General features: G+C 42.7%; 1 protein-coding gene across 2 annotated transcripts; it reads right to left on the bottom strand.

Annotated features, from left to right (window-relative positions):
• Window positions 1-205: 205 nt before the first annotated feature.
• Window positions 206-17,789, bottom strand: LOC111156693 (protease, serine 55). 2 transcript variants are annotated; one of them, XM_022517726.1, is made up of 5 exons: window positions 17,693-17,789; window positions 12,958-13,150; window positions 11,360-11,610; window positions 10,012-10,154; window positions 206-551 (listed from the first exon to the last, which is right to left on the bottom strand). In XM_022517726.1, the coding sequence occupies exons 1-5, from the start codon at window positions 17,787-17,789 to the stop codon at window positions 234-236; spliced, it is 1,002 nt and encodes a 333-aa protein (XP_022373434.1). In that variant the 3' UTR covers window positions 206-233. The 2 variants fall into 2 exon arrangements, with proteins under 2 accessions (XP_022373434.1, XP_022373441.1); XM_022517733.1 differs by having other exon boundaries at window positions 17,735-17,789.
• Window positions 17,790-20,689: the final 2,900 nt, after the last annotated feature.

Here is a 20,689-nt window from a genome sequence, read left to right as displayed (position 1 = left end):
TTTTAGCTTTAGATAGTTTGAGATAGATAACTCACTTGCATTGGAAAGAGTCCTGACTAATGGAGGACCCCAAAACCTAGTCCCCAAGGCAGGGCTCCACCCTGCCTCTCTGGTCTTACTATCTATTGTCACCTTCAGTTCCTGGCCCTTAGATCTAATCTGTAGCCAATCTATCTGTTGGTAGTACATTTTCACACAGCTTCACTGGTTAAGGAATAGCATCTGCTTTATTATCAGTAGAAAATGTCCCAGCATACCACGTAGGACAGAAGTGAAATCAGGATCCAGAATCTGGGGCTTCCTGGCTCTGGAAATTCTGCTGCGTGGGACCTCATTTGTTTTCTATTGGGAGGAGCTTTCATTTCCTCAGCATCAAAGGGCCTTCCCTCTATCTCAGTCACCTTCTTAATCCAGAGGCTGTAATTTTCTAACAAGGTGTATATTCCTGGTGTGTTTTTCTGTCCACAGCTCTTGCCCCAGCTGATAATGCCCACCTGGTACCAGGTCTTGTCCGACTCTGTGGTGCAGACCAGAGGGCCCCCACTGTCACCCTGTGGGCAGAGAACACAGTTCAATAGTTAGTCCCATTCTAGACTGCTCATTTAAGGCAAAGCATAGGTCACTCATTGGAACAATGCACTGATCTCCCCTGTTCCAGGCTGCCAAAAGAGATGTTGTCATTGCTGACCATGCCCACCCCTCTCCTGGGTCCACAGAAGCAGTATGCTGCTGTCAGGCTGGCTCTGAGAGTTATAGACAGTGGAGAGGACAAAACTGAAGAGGAAGGAGAGAGAGAGAGTTGGTGAGAAAATCACTGCATATAGCACAGAAGAGGGAAGCTGGAGGAGAGAGCAAATGCTGCACAGAGCAAGAGGAGTGGAAGCTAGTTTTTTGGGGCCTTACCAAATGAGAAGCTCTGGAAAGGGCTGTAAAAGAAAATAACAAAAGCAGGATATGAGAAGTATTGTTAGAGTTGGTAGATATGCATTGAATCTCCTTTCTTTTGTGTTCTTCTAGAAGCATGAAGGAGAATGATGTTCCTTTTTAATTCTTTAGTGTGGATGTCTGTCTGCAAGACACAGTGACCTAAAGCTTTTCTGAATGCACAACGCATCTGGGATGGAATCACAAGGGCCTATGGCTCCCATGATTACATATATAGAAAATGTATACCAAGTCCTCCCATGTACCATCTATCTATCTATCTATCTATCTATCTATGTATGTATATGTGGCTTCCTTCTACCCATTTTAATATATGCAAAATGAGGTTTAAGGAGGCTTTAAAAGCTTGATCAGAGCTACACCATAGCCCAGCCAGAACTGGAACCAGGACTTCCTGATGCCAAAGCACACATTCTTTCCACCTTGCTACTTGCCTTTCATGGAAGTTGCTGAGTGTCTACAATCATTCAGGAGGCCTTTCTGCAATGGAGAAATAGCCTCTTTTTCCAAGATCATAAATGGGTGGCTAGAATGAATGGAATCTTATGACAAGCTCTAACAGAAGGAGGAGGATTACTAATATTTCCTGGACATGATATGTTGAGGCACAGTTCTAGCCCCTGGATTTTTGTTTCTCATCAATCACACTATCTCAGTGAAGTAGGTATTTTTTTTTTAAAGATTTTATTTATTTACTCAGACAGAGATCACAAGTAGGCAGAGAGGCAGGCAGAGAGAGAGAGAGGCAGAAGCAGGCTCCCCGCTGAGCAGAGAGCCCAATACGGGGCTCGATCCCAGGACCGTGGGATCATGACCCAAGCTGAAGGCAGAGGCTTTAACCCACTGAGCCACCCAGGAGCCCCAGTGAGGTAGGTATTTTGATTCCCATTTTATAATTCCAAAATTAAAGGTCAAAGAGGTTTGATCACCCATTTAACAGATCTTCACTGAGGGAAAAACTAATCGTCAGGCCTTTGGGATACAAGACCTTATGCTCTAGTGGAAGAGATCAAAAAGTAAGCAAAAAGGATCAACTGTGTTTGATGGGACAGAAGTATGAACACAGTAAAGGAGGAGTACAAAGCGGGGAATAAATTGATTCTGTTGAGGGAAAGTTCTGTCAAGGTAGACTTCAAAGCATTTAGTCTGAAGGGCAAATAGGAATTTGACAGGAAGAGTGTGTGTGGCGGGGGACTGACTGGAGGGGAATGAGACAGGAAGTAGAGGAACTAAGATAAGGACATAAAAATGAAGAAGATCTGAACCAGGGATGACTTTGGATATAAATGATTAACTAGTTCCCAGGTCATAGGGTGTGGATAGCAGAGATAAAGTGTAGGGGGGAGATAATGAATAAACGTGTTCAAATGGAGTTTGGGTTGACTGAGGGGTGCATCACCAAGCAGAGGGATACACAGAGCAGAATTACAAAGAGGTCATGGCTCAAGGACACCCAATAAATGTGGTACAAAATCAAAATTGCCCTTTCCAGTATAAAATGTTGTCTCTAACACTTGTCTGGTTTTTGTGGGTGTTTTTCTTCGTACTAGTTTGTTTCAGTCATTGGGCAAGAACCAAATAAACGGAATCTCCACTCTACTAACTCCTTCCATAAATTTTGTTTTTATAATGTTCCTCATTTTATGAAGGGATGAATGTTATTAAAAATCTCATTAGGGGCGCGTGGGAGGCTCAGTGGGTTAAAGCCTCTGCCTTTGACTCAGGTCGTGATCCCAGCATCCTGGAATCGAGCCCCCCATTGGGCTCTCTGCTCAGAGGGGAGCCTGCCTCCTCCTCTCTCTCTGCCTGCTTGTCTGCCTACTTGTGATCTCTGTCTGTCAAATAAATAAAATCTTTTTAAAAAAGTCTCATTTATCTGTTGCCTTGTTTATTCGTTATTTTCTTATACAACAGGGAGAGAGCTGTCCCTGGGCAAGAAATTCTTCTAAGCTGCAGTTTCCACATAGTTCAAGTGAAAATAATACCAAGTACTTGCCAACACTGTCGGCAGATAAAATTTTAAGAATCTATGAATCACTCAGCTCAGGGTAAATGCTATGTAGTAAAAGTCCTAGAAATGTATTAATATTGTTATTTTTACCCTTACGTGTTACAAACATTGCTTGTGTATTTAGGAAATAGAGATTCTCCTCACAGACTGCTGGGACCAAAAAGGACATTTGTAAATACATGTCCTTTTATGCACGAACCTTTTTTTTTTTCTTTCTGTTGGAAAGAAAAAGCACACATTGCTTCAAAGGAGGGTCTGGCCTCAAACAGTTAAGGACCTGGGGCTGATGACAACCTGCCTAAGCGGGACTTTCTTCTAGGGATGAAGTCTGATAGCCAACTGTCTGTCTGATTAGAAACATACTGACCATGAGAGCCTCTAAGTTCACCTCTGTGAGACAGTTAATTATACCTTGTCATTACTCCTCTCTGTTTTGGGGTAGAAGCAGATGACTCAGCTTCCAGCCTGGCACCACTACCACCTGGACTTCATGCAAGTCGCTTAAATTCTTATCCTTCTTTTCTCACCTATTAAACAGGGAGAGTGAGAGCTGCCCAGCCCCTTGTACAGGGGCTCTGAAGTTATTTTACTGCTTTGGATCCAATCAGATAGTGAAGGGAATTATAGATGATTAAAATAAATATTATCTCATCTGTGAAACAGAGTCTTGATTAAATATTTCTATATATTTCTTCCCAGTTTTAAAAAGTCTGTGATTCTAGGAGCACCTGGCTGACTCAGTTGGTAGAGCATGTGACTCTAGATCTCATTGCTGTAAGTTCAAGCCCTATGCTGGGTGTAGAGATTACTTAAAATAAAATTTTTTAAAATTAAATAAAAATAAAATGTCTGTGATTCTAAAAGACAAAGAATCTATGGAGTGAAGTAAGACTTCTGTGAAAGCAGCAGGGATGATGAGCTTAAGATAACACAGGGCAGTGGAACTACTCTGTATAATACTATAATGATGGCTATGCGTAATTAGACTTTTGTCTTAACTTACAGGATGCTTAACACCATAAATGAACCCTAAAGTAAGCTACGAACTTTTGGTGATAGTGATGTGTCAGTGTCGGTCCATAAGTTGTAATAATTGTACCCCTCTGTTGGGGGATGTCGATAGTGCAAGAGGTTAGACGTGTGGGAACAGGGGTAAATGGGAAATCCCAATACCTCCCTCTCAATTTGTTGTGAACCCAAAACTCTCTAAAAAAATAATGTGATAAAAAAAATGAATAAAGCAGTTCAGGTCTAAATCAAGTCAGCTTAGCAGTCCCATAACCAGACTTCCCAGCAGCCCAGTTGGATGCCAGTTCTTAACCTGCAGACTCTTAGCCTCTTTGAGGACCTCTCTCAGGTGTCCCCTCCCCTAGGGCCACTTTATGGACAGACAGTTGTTGCCTTACTTGGAAGGTTCATCTATTTGGCAAACATTTTTTGAGGATTTTTCATGTGCCAGCCACTGTGCTAAGCGGTGACAATTTACACACGAGTTAGACAACATTTCTGTTGGAGCTGAGAAGACAGACCTGGAAACAGTCAGTTCATTGTTATGACTGTTGCTCTGGAAAGTTGATAGTCCTTCACAAAAGTATTGAATTACTAGCTGGGGATAAGTTTGATTTTATATTTTGTTTGACTATGCCATTTAAAAGTTAGTTTTTAATTAACTTTTTAATTTTCATAGTGTAACCTCAGTAAGGGTATTACAAAGAGGAAAAGTGTTGGGAAAAATAAATAAAAAATCCATTTTTTCCATTGTTAACACTTAATTTTAATTTGTATTTTAAGTATAGCATCATCATATTGTTATTATTTTGAACATATTTAAATGTTTTCATTATAAAATTATCATTTCCCTGAATTATATGATGACATGGTTTGTAGAAGTTTGCTAAATTTAAAAGCATGATTTTATTTTTAAAGACAATTATTTTTGAACCCAGGAGACTACCTGCCTAGTTTATCTGTTCTAAAGTGATGATAATATTAAATAATTTCATAAAAATTTCCTTGACTGCATCACTGTCAGCTTATTGTTAATAATGGAAAACTGTCTAAACAGAAAGCAAAGATTTTCACTTCACGATTTTAAAAACAAGGCCTAAAATGAAAACCACTCTTTAATTTATAATACTTTTCAGTAATAGACAATTAATTTTAGAAGTTTTCACTACAATACGTTTTGATGGGAGAGGTCTTAAAGAAAAAGTCCTAGATTCTAGATAGTGGATCCAGCCCCTGCTTGAAGCAAAGGGTACATAAAATGTCATCAAAGGTGACCCTTGATTACTTTGAAGTTTGCCACAGTTGGCTTTGGCCGTTTGAATGTGGGATAGTGTTAAATCAAAGATATTGAAATGGTCCAGAGGGAGTGCCCATGGGGCCTGATTTTTATATTCTTGGGTGAGCGGTGGGGGTGGCAGCCTGGGATGACAGCAAGTCTTCCATGCCTGGCACATACCTCCCCTGCTGATCTTGTTCTGTCCAGCTCTCCAGACTCGTCTCTTGTTACTTCTAGCTTCCAAAATACTGGAGATTCCCTGGGCCTATGATGCTGTTTCAAGCTTTTGTGATTTTACCCACATTTTCTCCAACTTCCCTCTCATTCCACTTAGCCAACAAATAAGTCTGTTAAATGTTTCCCCTTTTCTACTGATCTTGGAGCCCTTTGGCTCATGCTTCAGTATGAAATGGCTGCTCCCTGAGTCTGTGATAGAGCTAGGATCTGAGATCGTTCTGTAACTGCTATTATTGGGAAGCTTTGTCTTCTTTTTATTATTTAATTTTGATATATACTGTGGTTGTATAAGGCAGTTACTATAATGTTGTAGTTGTATAATGCAGTTGTAAGAAGTATACGTTATAATGCTAAAATGCGGTTGTAAGAAGTAATACAAAGAGATCCCGTGTTTTCTCCAGTAATAACATCTTCATATGTTTCTTCCAAAAACAACATCTTACAAAACTACAGTACAATAGCACAACCAGGATGTTGGCATCTATACAGGGATCCCTCATGTTGCCCTTTCTGGGCTGCCTCCACTTCCCTCCTCCCTGCAACCCTTCCTTAATCCCTGGCAACCACGAATCTATTCTCCATGTCTATAATTTTGTCATCTCTAGAATGTTTTGTAAATGGAATTATTCACTGTGGGACCTCTGGAGATTGGCTTGTTTCACACAGTGTAAGTCTCATGAGATCCATCCACATTGGTGCATGTATTAATGGTGTGTTTTTGTCATAGCTGAGTGGTATTGCATGGCATTGATGTATTATAGTTTAACCATCCACATCTTTAAAGACATTTGTTTCCAATTTTTGTCTATTATGAATGCTATAAACACTCCTGGGCAGGTTTCAATGTGAACACAAGCCTTCATTTGTCCAGACTAAGTGCCTAAGAGTGGCATTAACTGGGATGTATGGCAGGAGTGCATTCCATCTTTCAAGAAACTGCCAGTTTTCCAGAGTGATTGGACTATTTTAAATTCCCACCAGGAATGCATGAGTGCTCCAGTTCCTCTGCATTTTCATCAGCATTTGGTGGTGTCACTATTCTTTCTAAGCCATTCTGAGAAGTATGGATTGATAGCTCATTATACTTTTAATTTGCATTTGTTTAATGGTTAATAACATTGAACTTTTCATTTTCTTATTTGCCCTCTGTATATCTTGTTTAGTGAAATGTCTGTCCATGTCTTTTGCCCATTTCCTAACTGGATAGTTTTTTTTTTTCTACCATTGAGTTTAAGAGTTCTCTATATGTTCTAGGTAATTCTTTTGTTGAATATCATCTCCCAGTCTATAGCTTTGTTTTCATCCTTTTGTAACAACACTCCAACCAGTCTTAAGTGTTGACTTGCTTCATCTTAACACACTCCTTGCTTGCTGACCTGAGTCCCCTGATCTGTAACAGAATGAACTTACTTTCTTTGAGATTTGCAGACCATGGGCCTTGAGAAGTGAAGGACTAGAACTTTCCCATGCCACAGAAGCCAGCAAGTCTATTTGAAACCTCCTGAGCTTTCTGATTAGCTAAAAAAAATTTTTAACAAAATGGTTGTTTTGGTTTTTTTTAAGGTCATATAAATGATTTTACTGTCCTCCCTTTGTGCATCTGTAGACCTGGAACACCTTTGCAGAAAGAACAGAGTACTCCCAGTACCAGATCCCCTTACACTGGAATAATGCTTATAGCTGGCATCATCAAGTCTTCATGTAATTAAGAAACATGGCTGCCACTTCCTTTGCTGATTAACCACACTAAACCCCTATAAAAACCCCAGGCTAGGCAGAAACATCAGAGTTGGCTTTTGGTCAAATGTCCATCTTCTCCCTGGGTTGCTGGTTTCCTGAATAGAGCTCTAATTTCTTTCCAGTCAAAAGCTTGTCTCTTGAGTAATGGCCTTTCAAGTGACTGGGCAGCTGAACTTGGATTTGGTAACACTCTTAATGGGGTCTTTCACAGGACAAATTTTTTAAATTTGGATGAGGTCCAGTTTATCAGTTTTTCCTTTTATGAATGTATCTTTGATGTTATTCTATGTCTCAAGGATTGCCTGTGTTTTTTACTAAATTTTTTATAGTTTTACATTTAAGTTCATGATACATTTTGAATTGCTTCTCTTTAAAGACTTTATTTATTTATTTGAGAGAGCATGAGCAGGAGGGAGGGGCAGAGGCAGAGGGAGAAGTAGGCTCTCTGCTGAGCAAGGAGCCGGACATGGGGCTCCACCTGAGGACCCTGAGATATGACCTGAGCCAAAGTCAAATGTTTAACTGACTGAGCCACCCAGGCACTCCTTGAGTTAACTTTTTTTTTTTTTTAAGATTTTATTTATTTGACAGAGAGATCACAAGTAGGCAAAGAGGCAGGCAGAGAGAGAGGCAGAAGCAGGCTCCCTGCTGAGCAGAGAGCCTGATGCGGGGCTCGATCCCAGGACCCTGGGATCATGACCTGAGCCGAAGGCAGAGGCTTTAACCCACTGAGCCACCCAGGTGCCCCTTAACTTTTAATTGAACTCAGTCTAGGAATTAATAGTTCTCAATTAAAAAAGATAGATTTATCCTAATTTTTGGCTTTATTTTTCCTTATTTTCTTTATCCTATGTTTATCAATAAATTAAATCCATCTCTCTATTCTAGCTATGACAGATCCTACCTGGAGTATTGCCTGGAGTATTAGGTTATGAGACTGGTTGTTATTTAAATCTTCAGTTTTAATAGGTTTCTTTGAAACTGGAGTCTGGGTGTGGGGGATAGCAACTCTTTACCATGGGATTGGGGTGGAAGCCCTGATTCCCCAACTCAGGCCTGTGATGACACCTAGGGGAGGAACAGGAGTGCTCAGTTATACCTAAGTGGGGTGAAGCTTTCACGCCCAAGTTTCTCAGGTGCCTCCACTGACATCAAGGTGGGCAAAGGATGGCTGGTTACTACTAGATGGTAGTTAAAGTCCTGATTCTCCACATAGCTACTTCTGTAACCACCACCATGGGCTAGAAGGAAGTCGAGGTTGTCCACTTGATCTTGGTTGATGGGTTGGGGGGAATCGATTTTTTTCCTGTTCTTTTGTTTGAATACTATGTTTAATATTTGTTGTCAAAAAGTTTCTGCCTTCCTAGGTTGCTCTTTCCTAGTTCAAAGAGAGGGAAATCTTTCTTGTTTTGTTCATTTTCATCTGTGCTCATTGGCATTCTGAGTTGCAGACTTGTCTAGCATCCAGTCTGGGATATATAAGAAGCAAAAAGAAAACCCAAGGAACTCACTGCTGGGTCCTTCCTTAAGTGTTGGGATATCCAATCAGTCCATATCTACCTTTCAGAGCCTTTATTTTTGTTTTATTATATAATGTCCAGTAGTTTTAGCTGTACTTAGTGGGGGGGATTGGGGGAACTATGTTTACTGCATTCTGTCTAGAACCAGAAGTCCCAATTCTCTTTTTTGTTTTATAATGTTTAAATTGTCCAGAATGTGACGAAAACTCAAGGTTAATATGATGTTTGATATGATCTCTGTTTTTGGTCCTCAAAATATTCACCACATGAGACTCCTGCTAAACAGAGTCATTGCTGCAGGTGTCCATTGTTTCTCATCTCAGAGCCCCTCCTTTTCTCCCTGATTCTCTCAACCCCTATCCCAGCAACTTTCTTCCAAGACCCTATCTCACAGCCTAGCAGGAAAAATTATCATCTTCCAACAATGAACAATAACAGACAATTCTGTAGATAAACACTGTCCCCTTCCGTGAGATAGCTTTTTCATTACTCTACAGAATATTTAACATCTGCATTTATAGTTTTATGCCAGTGACCAGATCCATTGCCCAGCAAATGAGTAGAGCTAAGTGGGCTCATTAGGATGATGATGAACAGAGCATCTCCAAAGACAAAGAGAATGGTTTTAAAGACAACACCCATAATTCATCCTTAGAGCCACAGGAAGCTAATTCCTAAGGTTTTCCCCCCCTATTTTTTCTAGCATCAATCAAAAATGTTTTTCTTTTTAAATTGTTGTATTCATTTTATTTAAAACTAAGATACCAGTCTTTTGTTCCATGAAATCCACATGTATTTTCCAAATATTATAAGTCTTTACTCAATGGCCTGCCCAGGAGTTTGTGGACTCCTTTAGGTGAGAAACTCTGTCTCATTCATTGTTGGATTCCCCAGGGCTTAATGTGCTCAACAGTAAATTAATGAAATAAAATTATTCCTTCTATGAATCTCAAATCCTGCTTGGCTTTTTGTTTTTTAAGAATTCCAAAAAATGGGAAAGCAGTGAAGCCCTATTTATGTAGTATATCTAAAGAAGAGTAGAAATATTTATACAGTGTTGCTACATACTGACTCACGGACATGCACTGACATTCCAAGGACCTGACAATGAGTACTTCCCAATTCATGTCCCCATTCCCATGGTGGAGCCCTGAATCCCACACATTTTACAGACTCTTAACTGTCTATTCTCTGGGAAGAGGAGATACCCTTGCATTGGCAGCCCCGAGGTGATAGGAGCCTATAGGGTGAAGTTGGGGATACCCCTTAGTTACCTGGCAAGCATCAAAACTCTCATTCTCATAGCCAGCACACAGCATATTCTTGGTAAGTTTTGGAAATGCTTCTGAACATTTCTCCCAATCCATGATGATCATTGGCACTTTCATCAGATCAGTTTTCATAGAGCTTTTGTCATCTAGCCCACAGAGAAAGCATATTAGAAAAGTCACTAGATAGCAGTCCCAGTGCTGATAATGCACCTAGATCACCCTGTGTATTCCTGTGTCCCATCAGCCACTTGTCTACTTTTCTTCATATCCTCCACTCTCCACTTACTTCCAGTAATCCCATGCTAGTCACTCATTCTACAATCCCAGGTTTTTCTAAACTATTCCCCACCTACTTGGATTATTCTTCTTATTCCAAATCATATTCCTGCTTCCAAGCAGACTTTCTGCTTGACTCCAACCAGCCCTACAGACTTGACTCCTTTAAACTGTCTATTGATCATTTCTCAGCATAAGCCTGCCTCTTCAGCATGTATACCTATTGCTACTTCTTAGTAAATTTCTAAATTCTTCTCCTTATTGAGTAGTTTTAATTGTATAGGTACCCATCTGCCTCCTCCTCACTTCTAACTCTCCAGTAGTAGCCCAGAAACAGCGTTACTCTAGTTGTCTTCTCATTACTAAACTCCTGAAATACCTACCATCTTCCAGACCCCAGCTGGTTGCAAAGCTCCCCATGGACCTAGGGTCTTGTTCAGGCCTGAGACAGTGCTGTGCTGTTACCATCCGTTCCCCTACCTATTTTCTTTGGGGATAGTCCAATGGAGCTTTCATAATCCCTTTCTGCCCTAGTACAGCTCTTCCTATCTTGGCCAAATAACAATGTAACAACAAGTAACAACAAATTCATTTCTAAGAATGGCTGGGCAACACTCCAGGACCATCAAATATCTAGGCTGGGACAGGCTTCTTGAATGCCTGTAGGAATCAGGTGGGAAACATCAATGTGTGAATCAAAGGAGATGCAAGAGAATAAAGAGTATGGGGGCCCCCGGCAAACTGGAGAGTTTAAATTCAGTTAAACAAACAAACAGGAATGTTCTGTGCTGGCTGAATATGACCACACCTGGCGACTGGTTTGGACCTGGCATCGCAACTTGGGACCTTGAGGAGTTATTTCCTTGGCACTGGGAAGGGGCTGAGATTTGGCCTCTGTGAGCCCCAGGTATGCAGGGATTTGCTCTAATGCAAGTCTTTTTCTCCTTCCTCCTTCCTTCGCTCTCTCTCTTTTCATGCTCCTGCCCACATCTTTAGATTTACTGGACTACCCTCAGATGCCCATGATGTGGCTCCTCCCCCAGCAGCTCTCAGGAGATGCTGAGTGGACACATACCACTGTTGGTCTGACCCCATCCTGCCACCCAGCATTTGTGCCACACAGAAGGGCTGGGCTTTCCGGGTATGCAGATGGGCTCTGTCAGTCCGTTGAACCTGATGGGTGAGTCCAAGAGCAGCAAGGCGATATCATTGTCCATGTTGAGCCTTCGAAATTCCTTGTGAAGAACTATGCTGGTAACCCCCTTTATTTCCAGGGATGAGCTGCTTAAGTCATTGCTTCCCAACACAACGCTCAAGTCTGTTGGACTGGTGTAACAGAAACAGAGAGGAGGAAGGAGGCGGGGAAGAGGAGTCATGAAGAGCACAGAATTTATGCTGCCCGAAACCCCTAAATCCCCTATAGTTCTAGGGGCCTTTCAGACTTGTCCTACTGGGGCTGCTGCTCAGAAGATGTAAGAATTTGAAAAAGGTAGAGGGAAGTGAAACACCAGGGGTGTCAGACTATAGCCACATTGCTGCTCCAGCACAGTCCTAGAGATGTGAATGAGATACTCCTGTCTAATGCTACCGAGAAAGTACTTTGGGTATTCCAAAGAATACACAGGAGGCCACTTGGCATGGCTCAAACTCACTTCAGATAGGTAAGGTGTTATTACATTGATTTGCCTACCAGCCACTCAGAGACTCAGGCACAGAACTGAATCTAGACTTACTATTGATTAAGCATAAAGAATCTTTAATAATAATTTAAGCATTCTCTCAGGGCAGAATGGCCAGAAACTTCCCAATAGCCAATCCTTAAGTATATCATGGAAGCATACGTGACAAGTTTCCTTGGACATGCCATGATGAAACTTTCTCCTGCTTTTTATTAACTTTTAAAAAGTCAGACTTTCCGTGTATCTTCAAACTTTCTTGAGGTGGTGTAGCAGGTATAGCAGAAAGCATAGGCACTGGAGCCAGGATTTAAATCCTATTTTTGTTTACTATGTGTGCATCATGGGTGAGTCACCCAGCCATATTGGGCCCGTTTCCTTCTCTATAAAAATAATATTGTTCATTCTACCTGCCTCAGAGTGTTACTGCAAGATTGAATGAGTTAAAATGGGATTATTCATCTACCTTGTTCAGGTAGCTGAATGTCTGAATGAATAAGTTAATCCAAGTAATTTCTTAGCAGGTAACTGGTTCATGATTAGTAAACAGTAAATGCTAGACTTAAAACCAGTCTCTTGGAGTGAAGAGAAAACTCTCCAAGGAGCAAGTAAGTATGGTGTCAGATAGCCCGGGATTCCAGACTTCCAGAATTAGCTGACTATCCTCCTAGAAGGACTTACATGTCCTAGAAGAGGTGGATGGAACAAGCCTTTGTCCCTACAAAACCATGAATGCTCCTGAAGAGGTCAGTGTGTGACCTCAGGGAAACAATAGTTATTTGTCCTGGGTGACAGTGAAGAGGGCATAGCAGATGCCATCTTCAGGTTCACTGCCTCCTCCTTCCTGGGGCTGGAAGGGTTGGGTGGTAGTCATTCCTGTCTGACTCAGGACTAACCAGGACTAGGACTTCCCTTAGCAATCAAGTTTTGCTGAGTGTGGGAGTGCCCTGGGAATGAACAGTGTCAGAAGCAACAGGGATGGGCTCTTGATACTTACAGTAGCTCTTCAAAAATTAAACAGTGAGCAGCAGTGACAATCCACCACTTGTTGATGATTGAGCCGCCACAGAAATGTTCGTTTCTTGCCTGAATACTCACCTGCCATGGGAACTCACCCACCTCAGCCTCCATCCCTGCTATGATTTTGGAATACTGAGCTCCTTCCTCAAAAATTGGTCTTTTACCACATTCTGGTGGATGAAAGAGAAAAAAAAAAAAAAAACAGGAAAAGATGCAACATTTTGTCAATGTCCATGAAGGCTTATAAGTAATTATTATTATACCCATTCCAAAAATGTGGAAACTGAGGCTGGCCCAGTGAAGCACCTCTAGGAATACAAGTAAGCCAACAGATGCTTTATTTTGCTGCACAGGGTCTGGGACAGAAGTGTTGGCTCTGTCCCCTCTTTAGCATTGTGATCTCAGAAAAGTCACTTCGTTGAGCTTGTTTCTAAGCTCTAGCCAAAGAAAAATGAGGGATATATTTGTCCAGAGCCATCTCTGGAGTGTTAGCAGAATAATGACCCCACCGCCAATAGATGTCCATGTCCTAATGGACCATGCCCTGGAACTTATGACTACGTTACCTTTCAGGGAAAGAGGGACTTGGGAGATGGAATTAAAGTTGCTAATCCACTGACCTTAAAATGGGGAGATTATCCTGAATAATGTGAGTGGGCCCAGTGTACTTACAAGTGTCCTTAAGGAAGGAAGTCCTTAAGAAAGGAAACAGGAGATAGATATGACTATGGAAGAAAGGCATGCAGAGATGCATGCTGTTATCTTTGAAGATGGAGGGACTACCAGCCAAGGAATACAGATAACCTGTAAACCTAGAAAAGGCAAAGCTAAGATTCTCCCCTAAAGCCTCAGATTAGGAACAAAGTCCTGCTCACAGCTTGATCTTTGCCCAGTGAGACCTGTGCACACTTTTATCCTACAAAAATGAAAGATAAGAAATGGGTGTTAAGTTTGTGGTTGTTTGTTATAGCAGCCCTAGGAAACATACATGCAGGAAACCAAAAAGATGGCCCAGAAAGGGTGTGGACCTTCTGCAAGCCCTGAGCCTAAGCCATTTTAGGTTAAAACATTCTATTCCAGGCAGAGGAGCTCCATGCCCTGAGAAGCTGAGAGCAAAGGCTGTGGCTGCTCTTGCAGAGAAGAGATATTCACCTCTGGACAGAGTACAGATCCAGCACCTTGCCCCCAGGAGGAGAAGCCTTTCCATTTATGTTGGTTGGCTTGAACTTTACTTTGTACTCTGGAACAAGGAAAGAGTTTGACTCTAAAGAACCTAAGATCTCCTCTTGTCTCTTTCTTGATGCCACTTTTGCAATTTTTCAGTCAATAAACGTTTTGAGGATTTTGTAGTGTGGGTTGGATTGACCAAATAGTGGTCATGTTTTGCTTAAAAAAAAAAAACTAGAGTGAAAATTCAGCAATTTGCATCAAAAGACTTCAGCTGTCAGTAATCTATAAAGGCTCTTTTCAGAACTTTTGGATCTGCATTCTTCAATTTCCCAATCACAGAGTGCTTACTATGTGTCATGCATTGTTACAAACACTCTACAAAGACTAATCTCTTAATTTTCATAATAATTCTATGAGATAGGTACTGTTATTATCATCCCCACTTTACAGTTGAGATAGCTGAGGGACAGAGAGATTAAGTGATTTGCCCAAGGTCACACAGCTAGTCACAGCCAGATCAAGATTTGAACCTAGGCAATCTGACTTCACAGTAGGTGCTCTTGGCACTACTCAGTGCCCCTCTCTGTCTGGAATATTCTTCTCTCAGATAGTTGTGTGGCTCACTTTGTTCAGGCCTTTGTTCAAGAATCACTTCTTTGGAAAGTTCTCCCCAACCCCTCCTGTCCTGGTCCCTCTTTATCTCCTACCCTGTATTATATTTCTTCATCACTTTATCATTAAGTTGGAGATTATTCATCCCTTTTTGCCTCTGATATCAGAATGTAAGCTTCATCTGGAGAAGAAGACATGCCTGCCTTGTTGATAGTAGAATGATAGCATCATAATGAAGTCCCAAAAGTTCATTTTTGCTTTTGTTTCCTTTGCCTTTGGAGACATGTCTTGAAAGAAGTTGCTGTAGCTGATATCGAAGAGGTTACTGCCTATGTTCTCTATGTTCTCTTCTATGATTCTGATGCATTCCTGTCTCACGTTGAGGTTTTTATCCATTTCGAGTTTATCTTTGTGTACAGTGTAAGAGAATGGTCGAGTTTCATTCTTCTACATATAGCTGTCCAATTTTCCCAGCACCATTTATTGAAGAGACTGTCTTTTTTCCACTGTATATTTTTTCCTGTTTTGTTGAAGATTATTTGACCATAAAGTTGAGGGTCCATATCTGGGCTCTCTACTCTGTTCTACTGGTCTATGTGTCTATTTTTATGCCAGTACCATGCTGTCTTGGTGATCACTTTGTAGTAAAGCTTGAAATCGGAAACAGTCAACAAAACAGAGGCAACCCACGGAATGGGAGAAGATATTTGCAAATGACGGTACACACAAAAGGCTGATATCCAGGATCTATAAAGAACTTCTCAAACTCATCACACACAAAACAGATAATCATGTCAAAAAATGGGCAGAAGACATGAACTGACACTTCTCCAATGAAGACATACAAATGGCTATCAGACACATGAAAAAATGTTCATCATCACTAGCCATCAGGGAGATTCAAGTTAAAACCACATTGAGATACCACCTTACACCAGTTAGAATGGCCAAAATTAGCAAGACAGGAAACAACGTGTGTTGGAGAGGATGTGCAGAAAGGGGAACCCTCTTACACTGTTGGTGGGAATGCAAGTTGGTGCAGCCAATTTGGAGAACAGTGTGGAGATTCCTCAAGAAATTAAAAATAGAGCTTCCCTATGACCCTGCAGTTGCACTAATGGGTATTTACCTCAAAGATACAGATGTAGTGAAAAGAAGGGCCATCTGTACCCCAATGTTTATAGCAGCAATGGCCACGGTCACCAAACTGTGGAAAGAACCAAAATGCCCTTCAACGGACAAATGGATAAGGAAGATGTGGTCCATATACACTATGGAGTATTATGCCTCCATCAGAAAGGATGAATACCCAACTTTTGTAGCAACATGGACGGGACTGGAAGAGATTATGCTGAGTGAAATAATTCAAGCAGAGAGAGTCAATTATATGGTTTCACTTATTTGTGGAGCATAAGAAATAGCACGGGGGACATGGGGAGATGGAGAGGAGAAGGGAGTTGAGGGAAACTGGAGGAGGAGATGAACCATGAGAGACTATGGACTCTGAAAAACAATCCGAGTGTTTTGAAGGGGCGAGGGGTGGGAGGTTGGGGGAGCCTGGTGGTGGGTATTATGGAGGACATATATTGCATGGAGCACTGGGCGTGGTGCATAAACAATGAATTCTGTTACACTGAAAAGAAATTAAATTTAAAAATAAATAAATAAAAACAACAACAAAAAGAATGATAGCATCACAGCTGGCGTGGAGAGGACACTCAACAGTGATGAGCAATCCTCTGACTCAGTGGCTCCACTGCTGGGAACTATCCTAAGGGAAGAATCTGGAAGGCAGCAGTTGAAAGATGTTCACTACAGTGATCTCTAGAACAGCAAAAATTGAAGGCATCCTCAATGTTATGACTAAAGTAGGGCACATGCATTCAGCCATAAAAATTATGCTTATGAAGGGTTTTTAATGATGTGAGCCAAATGTTTAAGAACAACCAATATCATCAGTGTAGAATTGTGTAGACTTGTCAATTAATACTAGAGCATAAAACCCCTGAGCAGTGATGGAGGCAATGCTGAAATAGGTGAGAATCAGCTGCAACTGTCAACACTGTAGAGGGGCACATTCTGCTGGTTCTCTTCTGATCCCTGACTCACTCACATTCAGCCAACACCCAGGCCAGAATGAGGGAGGCCAGTGAATAGACTGTGTTCTTTTCATGGGGTAGTGTGCGGAGAGGGAAATACAGGCCCAGAGTCAGATGGGTGCAAAATCCCTGCCCTTCCACTTCCCCACTATGTGACTTGGACAAATCTTCAACCTTCATAAGGCACAGAGTTGGTCACAAATGCATGGGGCTGAGAGTGGAGACCCCACTATAATGGGGTGGAAATTAAACATGGGGAATTACCTTACCCATGAGAGGCACTAAGTAACCCAGCTCCCCTCTAACCTCATCCATGCCTTAGAGAGAGAACCCATCAAGGAACCAATGATGAGGAGCTGCCCATTAAGAGCAGAAGGCCCTGGCCTTCCGCCTGCATGCACACATGTGAATGTGCCCAGTTAGGCTTCTGCTCTGTACCTGCAATTCCCCGGAGCTCTGTCATGCTCCTGACCCCCATGCTCTTCTTCCCCCGATTTGGAGATCTGATACTCAGCTCATTCTGGGCACTTGCTTCTAGGCCCTCCGTTACTCATTCAGAGATAAAGTTTAGGATTTCAGAACTGAAACTTAAGATCAGACAGGCTGAACTCTGGGCTGGGGAAGAGGAGAAGAGAGGGAAGTATTTTTTGTGGGGGAGTGGTATGAGGGAAAACATGAAGCTACTACTCTTGTGCCCTTGTGGGCCAGCCTCTTAATAACCAATTAGCTGGTTAATGAGCTCAATAACCACATCTCTCCCTTAGCCCTTAATGCTCACCACTGACTGGATGAAAGTGATGTGAGCAGGGCCACTGTCATGCCCAACCCCACCTAGGAGAGCTGCTCTGGCCACTGGGAGAAGAGACCACATACCAAAATATACGCCTTTGACTTGGGACATGAGCAGCAGAATTGATAACAGGAGCATGGCCCTTGGCTTTGATGTTGGCCTAGGAGGTGATGGAGGCCAGGGATCAGGGATATGATGCTGATAGAGCCTCCCTTCTTATAGCCAGTCCCTGGGCAACGATGTCACAATGGGCTGCGGAGTTTAAGAACTCAGACAGGTCATGCAGGCTTCTCTTCTTGCCATTTTGTTTCTAAGGTGGTTGCTCAGGGGTACCTCATCCTTGAAGGCGTCTAGTCTGAGCTTCTCTTCCCACTGATCTGGTTAGGACCCACCTCTCACTGAGTCCTTGGTGGACACCTTGCTTTCGGCCCCTGTCACTCCCATGTGTTTTAAGGCTCAAATGCCTCCTCTTTCACAAAGCCTGTCATGTCAGGGGCTCTCTGTGAATGTGTGCATAATGCCTAAGGGAAGGGTTGCCAGGCTGGGCCTGTAGACTGGGGAGGAGATCCAGGAGGCCCAGAGGCCTCTCCCAGCACTACCACCCTACCCAGTACATTTGCCCTAATAGTTTTCTGCTCAGACCTCTGATCTTGGGCTGCTGGCATGAACCTTCTAGGCTGGGTTCAGAGGCTCTGGCTTCCCCTCATGCACAGCCCAGCAGGTAAAAATCCTTGCAACCACCACTTTCTGGGTTGATTATACATGGCCCCCAAATCTTCAGATAATCCCCTGTCCATGTCTATAGATGGGAATATGAGACTCAAAGGTGGAAATGCCTGGTCTATGGCTTCTCCTATCAGCAGCTCAGTCATAGGATTTGGACCTTACTATTTTTTTGCATACTTTAAGCACACTGACTGAGGTGGACTCTACCCAAGCAACCTCAGTACTGCCTTCCTGGCCACTGGCCAGGCCCAGTGGTTGGAAGAGAATCTCACTCATTTCAGTTCCTAAAGTGACCATAGTTCATTTTTCAGACCAGAGTGTCTACTCTTCCCAGCCTAGCTCCTGTGGTTTTCTCACCTGCTGAAAAGGAATAATAGGGTCCATCCGTAAAGTCATTGTGAAGCTCAAAACCAGATTATGTGACTCAGGTGCTGGCCCCTCTTTACTTTACCGAGGATGTGGCTCCAACTACTTCCTGAGAAGAGAAATTCCAGGGTAGGTGACTTACTCCTTCTCTTACCCCATGGGCCCCTGGAGATAGCTATTCTTTGGCACCCAGGAGTCCACTCTGAGTGTTGGGCCAGGGCCTGTTGTGTGGTCATGGGGTGGCGTGATCCCCACCTGTTCTGAATAATATGTAATCTGCCTCCTCAAACAGAGGAGGCCTGACGAGTGGCTAACCCTTTTCTTCTTTACTGGCATATGGATAAAAGTACCAAAGCATACTGGGTTACGGGGCCCTAGTCTGACCACCAGGAAGCTCCGAGCTTTCCCTCTGTTCTTCCTTTAGACTCACCTCTCTCCCTCCCCTGGACCTGCTCCTCCCACCCCTGCTGAATTCTGCTGGCTTTCCCTTTTGCTCAAGTGCTGGGGGTGGGTTGTAGAGGGGAGGAGGAGCCTGGGCCCTAGGTCAATTGGGAGAAAGGAAGATGAGTGCTAATCCCCCTTGTGGGGAAGCAGGAATAATAGACCCACACTAAACTGCTGCTCATTTTCTACAGAAGTATCTGGACAAAAGCAATGCTCATGTCTAGGAAGATCCATTTCCTTCTGGGTCTCTATCCCTTTTATTAACACAACTGGGCTCTATTTTTTGTGAAATACTCATACACTGCCCAGCATTATTTTATTATTTTTATTTATTTATTTTGTGTGTGTGCCAAGCTTCTTTACAATAACAATAGATTGCAAAATGCCTGAACCGATGGAGGGGAGAGATGGGTAGGGTCAGAGCTGCCATACACATCCACATCTCCAGAGGACACCATTCCCATAGACCATAGTGGGATTACCTCTCCCTGGAATTGGCAAACACAGGGGATCAGGTATGAAGAGAAACTTCAGTGTTCTATAAGGAATCTAGAGAAATCCAAAAGGCACTTGACGACACAGGTTGCCCAGGTTTGACTGCCTGACTGATGCTTCCAAGGCCCCCAGGGGTCATTATTTACCCCACGGTCCTGACCAACAGATCTCTAACTTCACTGTGCAGCCTGGGGAACTTGTTCAGTGCAGATTAAGGTTACCAGATTCATCAAAGAAAAATACAGGATGCCCACTTAATTTTTAATTTCAGGTTAAAAAAAAGTGTATTTCTAGTATGTGTGTACCCCATGCAATGTTTAGGACATACACACACTAAAAATATGTATATATTTATTTTTTCCCCTGAAATCCTAATGTATCTGGAGCTCTATATTTTTTTAAGATTTTATTTATTTATTTGATAGATCACAAGTAGGCAGAGAGGCAGGCAGAGAGAGAGGAGGAAGCAGGCTCCCCGCCAAGCAGAGAGCCCGATGCGGGACTCAACCCCAGGACCCCGAGATCATGACCTGAGCCGAAAGCAGAGGCTTAACACACTGAGCCACCCAGGCGCCCATGGAGTTCTGTATTTTATTTGGCAATGGCAGTGGCGATTTCCAGGCTTCTTCCTTCAGATTCTTATCCAGTGGATTGGAGAGGGGAGGTGAGCCAGATCTAAGTATTTTAACAGAGGTCTCCAGATGATTCCAGTGGAAATTATCCTGGGCCACTTAGAGAAATGTCAGTCAGGCCTAGGGTAGAGAGTTTCCTGGGGTTTCTGGGAAGCTAGGATTGGAGTCTGACTCTACCTGGGAAATCAGGAGAGAAAAAGTGTGGCTGGCCAACCACTTAGGCTCTGGGACAGTACTGTGTAGAGGGACTGATTGATCCCCTAGTTTGTGCAGTGTGGGGTGCAGAGGAGAGAGAGCCAGTCAGGGGTGTCTGAGGATCCACCCACAGGGTTTCCCAGACGGGGCAGGAGGGCCCCACAGGAAAGAGGCTGGGGA

The sequence above is a fragment of the Enhydra lutris genome, unplaced genomic scaffold (assembly GCF_002288905.1).
Source record: "Enhydra lutris kenyoni isolate GAN:26980312 unplaced genomic scaffold, ASM228890v2 scaffoldscaffold3, whole genome shotgun sequence".
Lineage (NCBI taxonomy): Eukaryota > Metazoa > Chordata > Mammalia > Carnivora > Mustelidae > Enhydra > Enhydra lutris.
The sequence above is the reverse complement of the archived record's forward strand: the minus strand, read 5'-3'. Positions and strand labels throughout refer to the sequence as shown.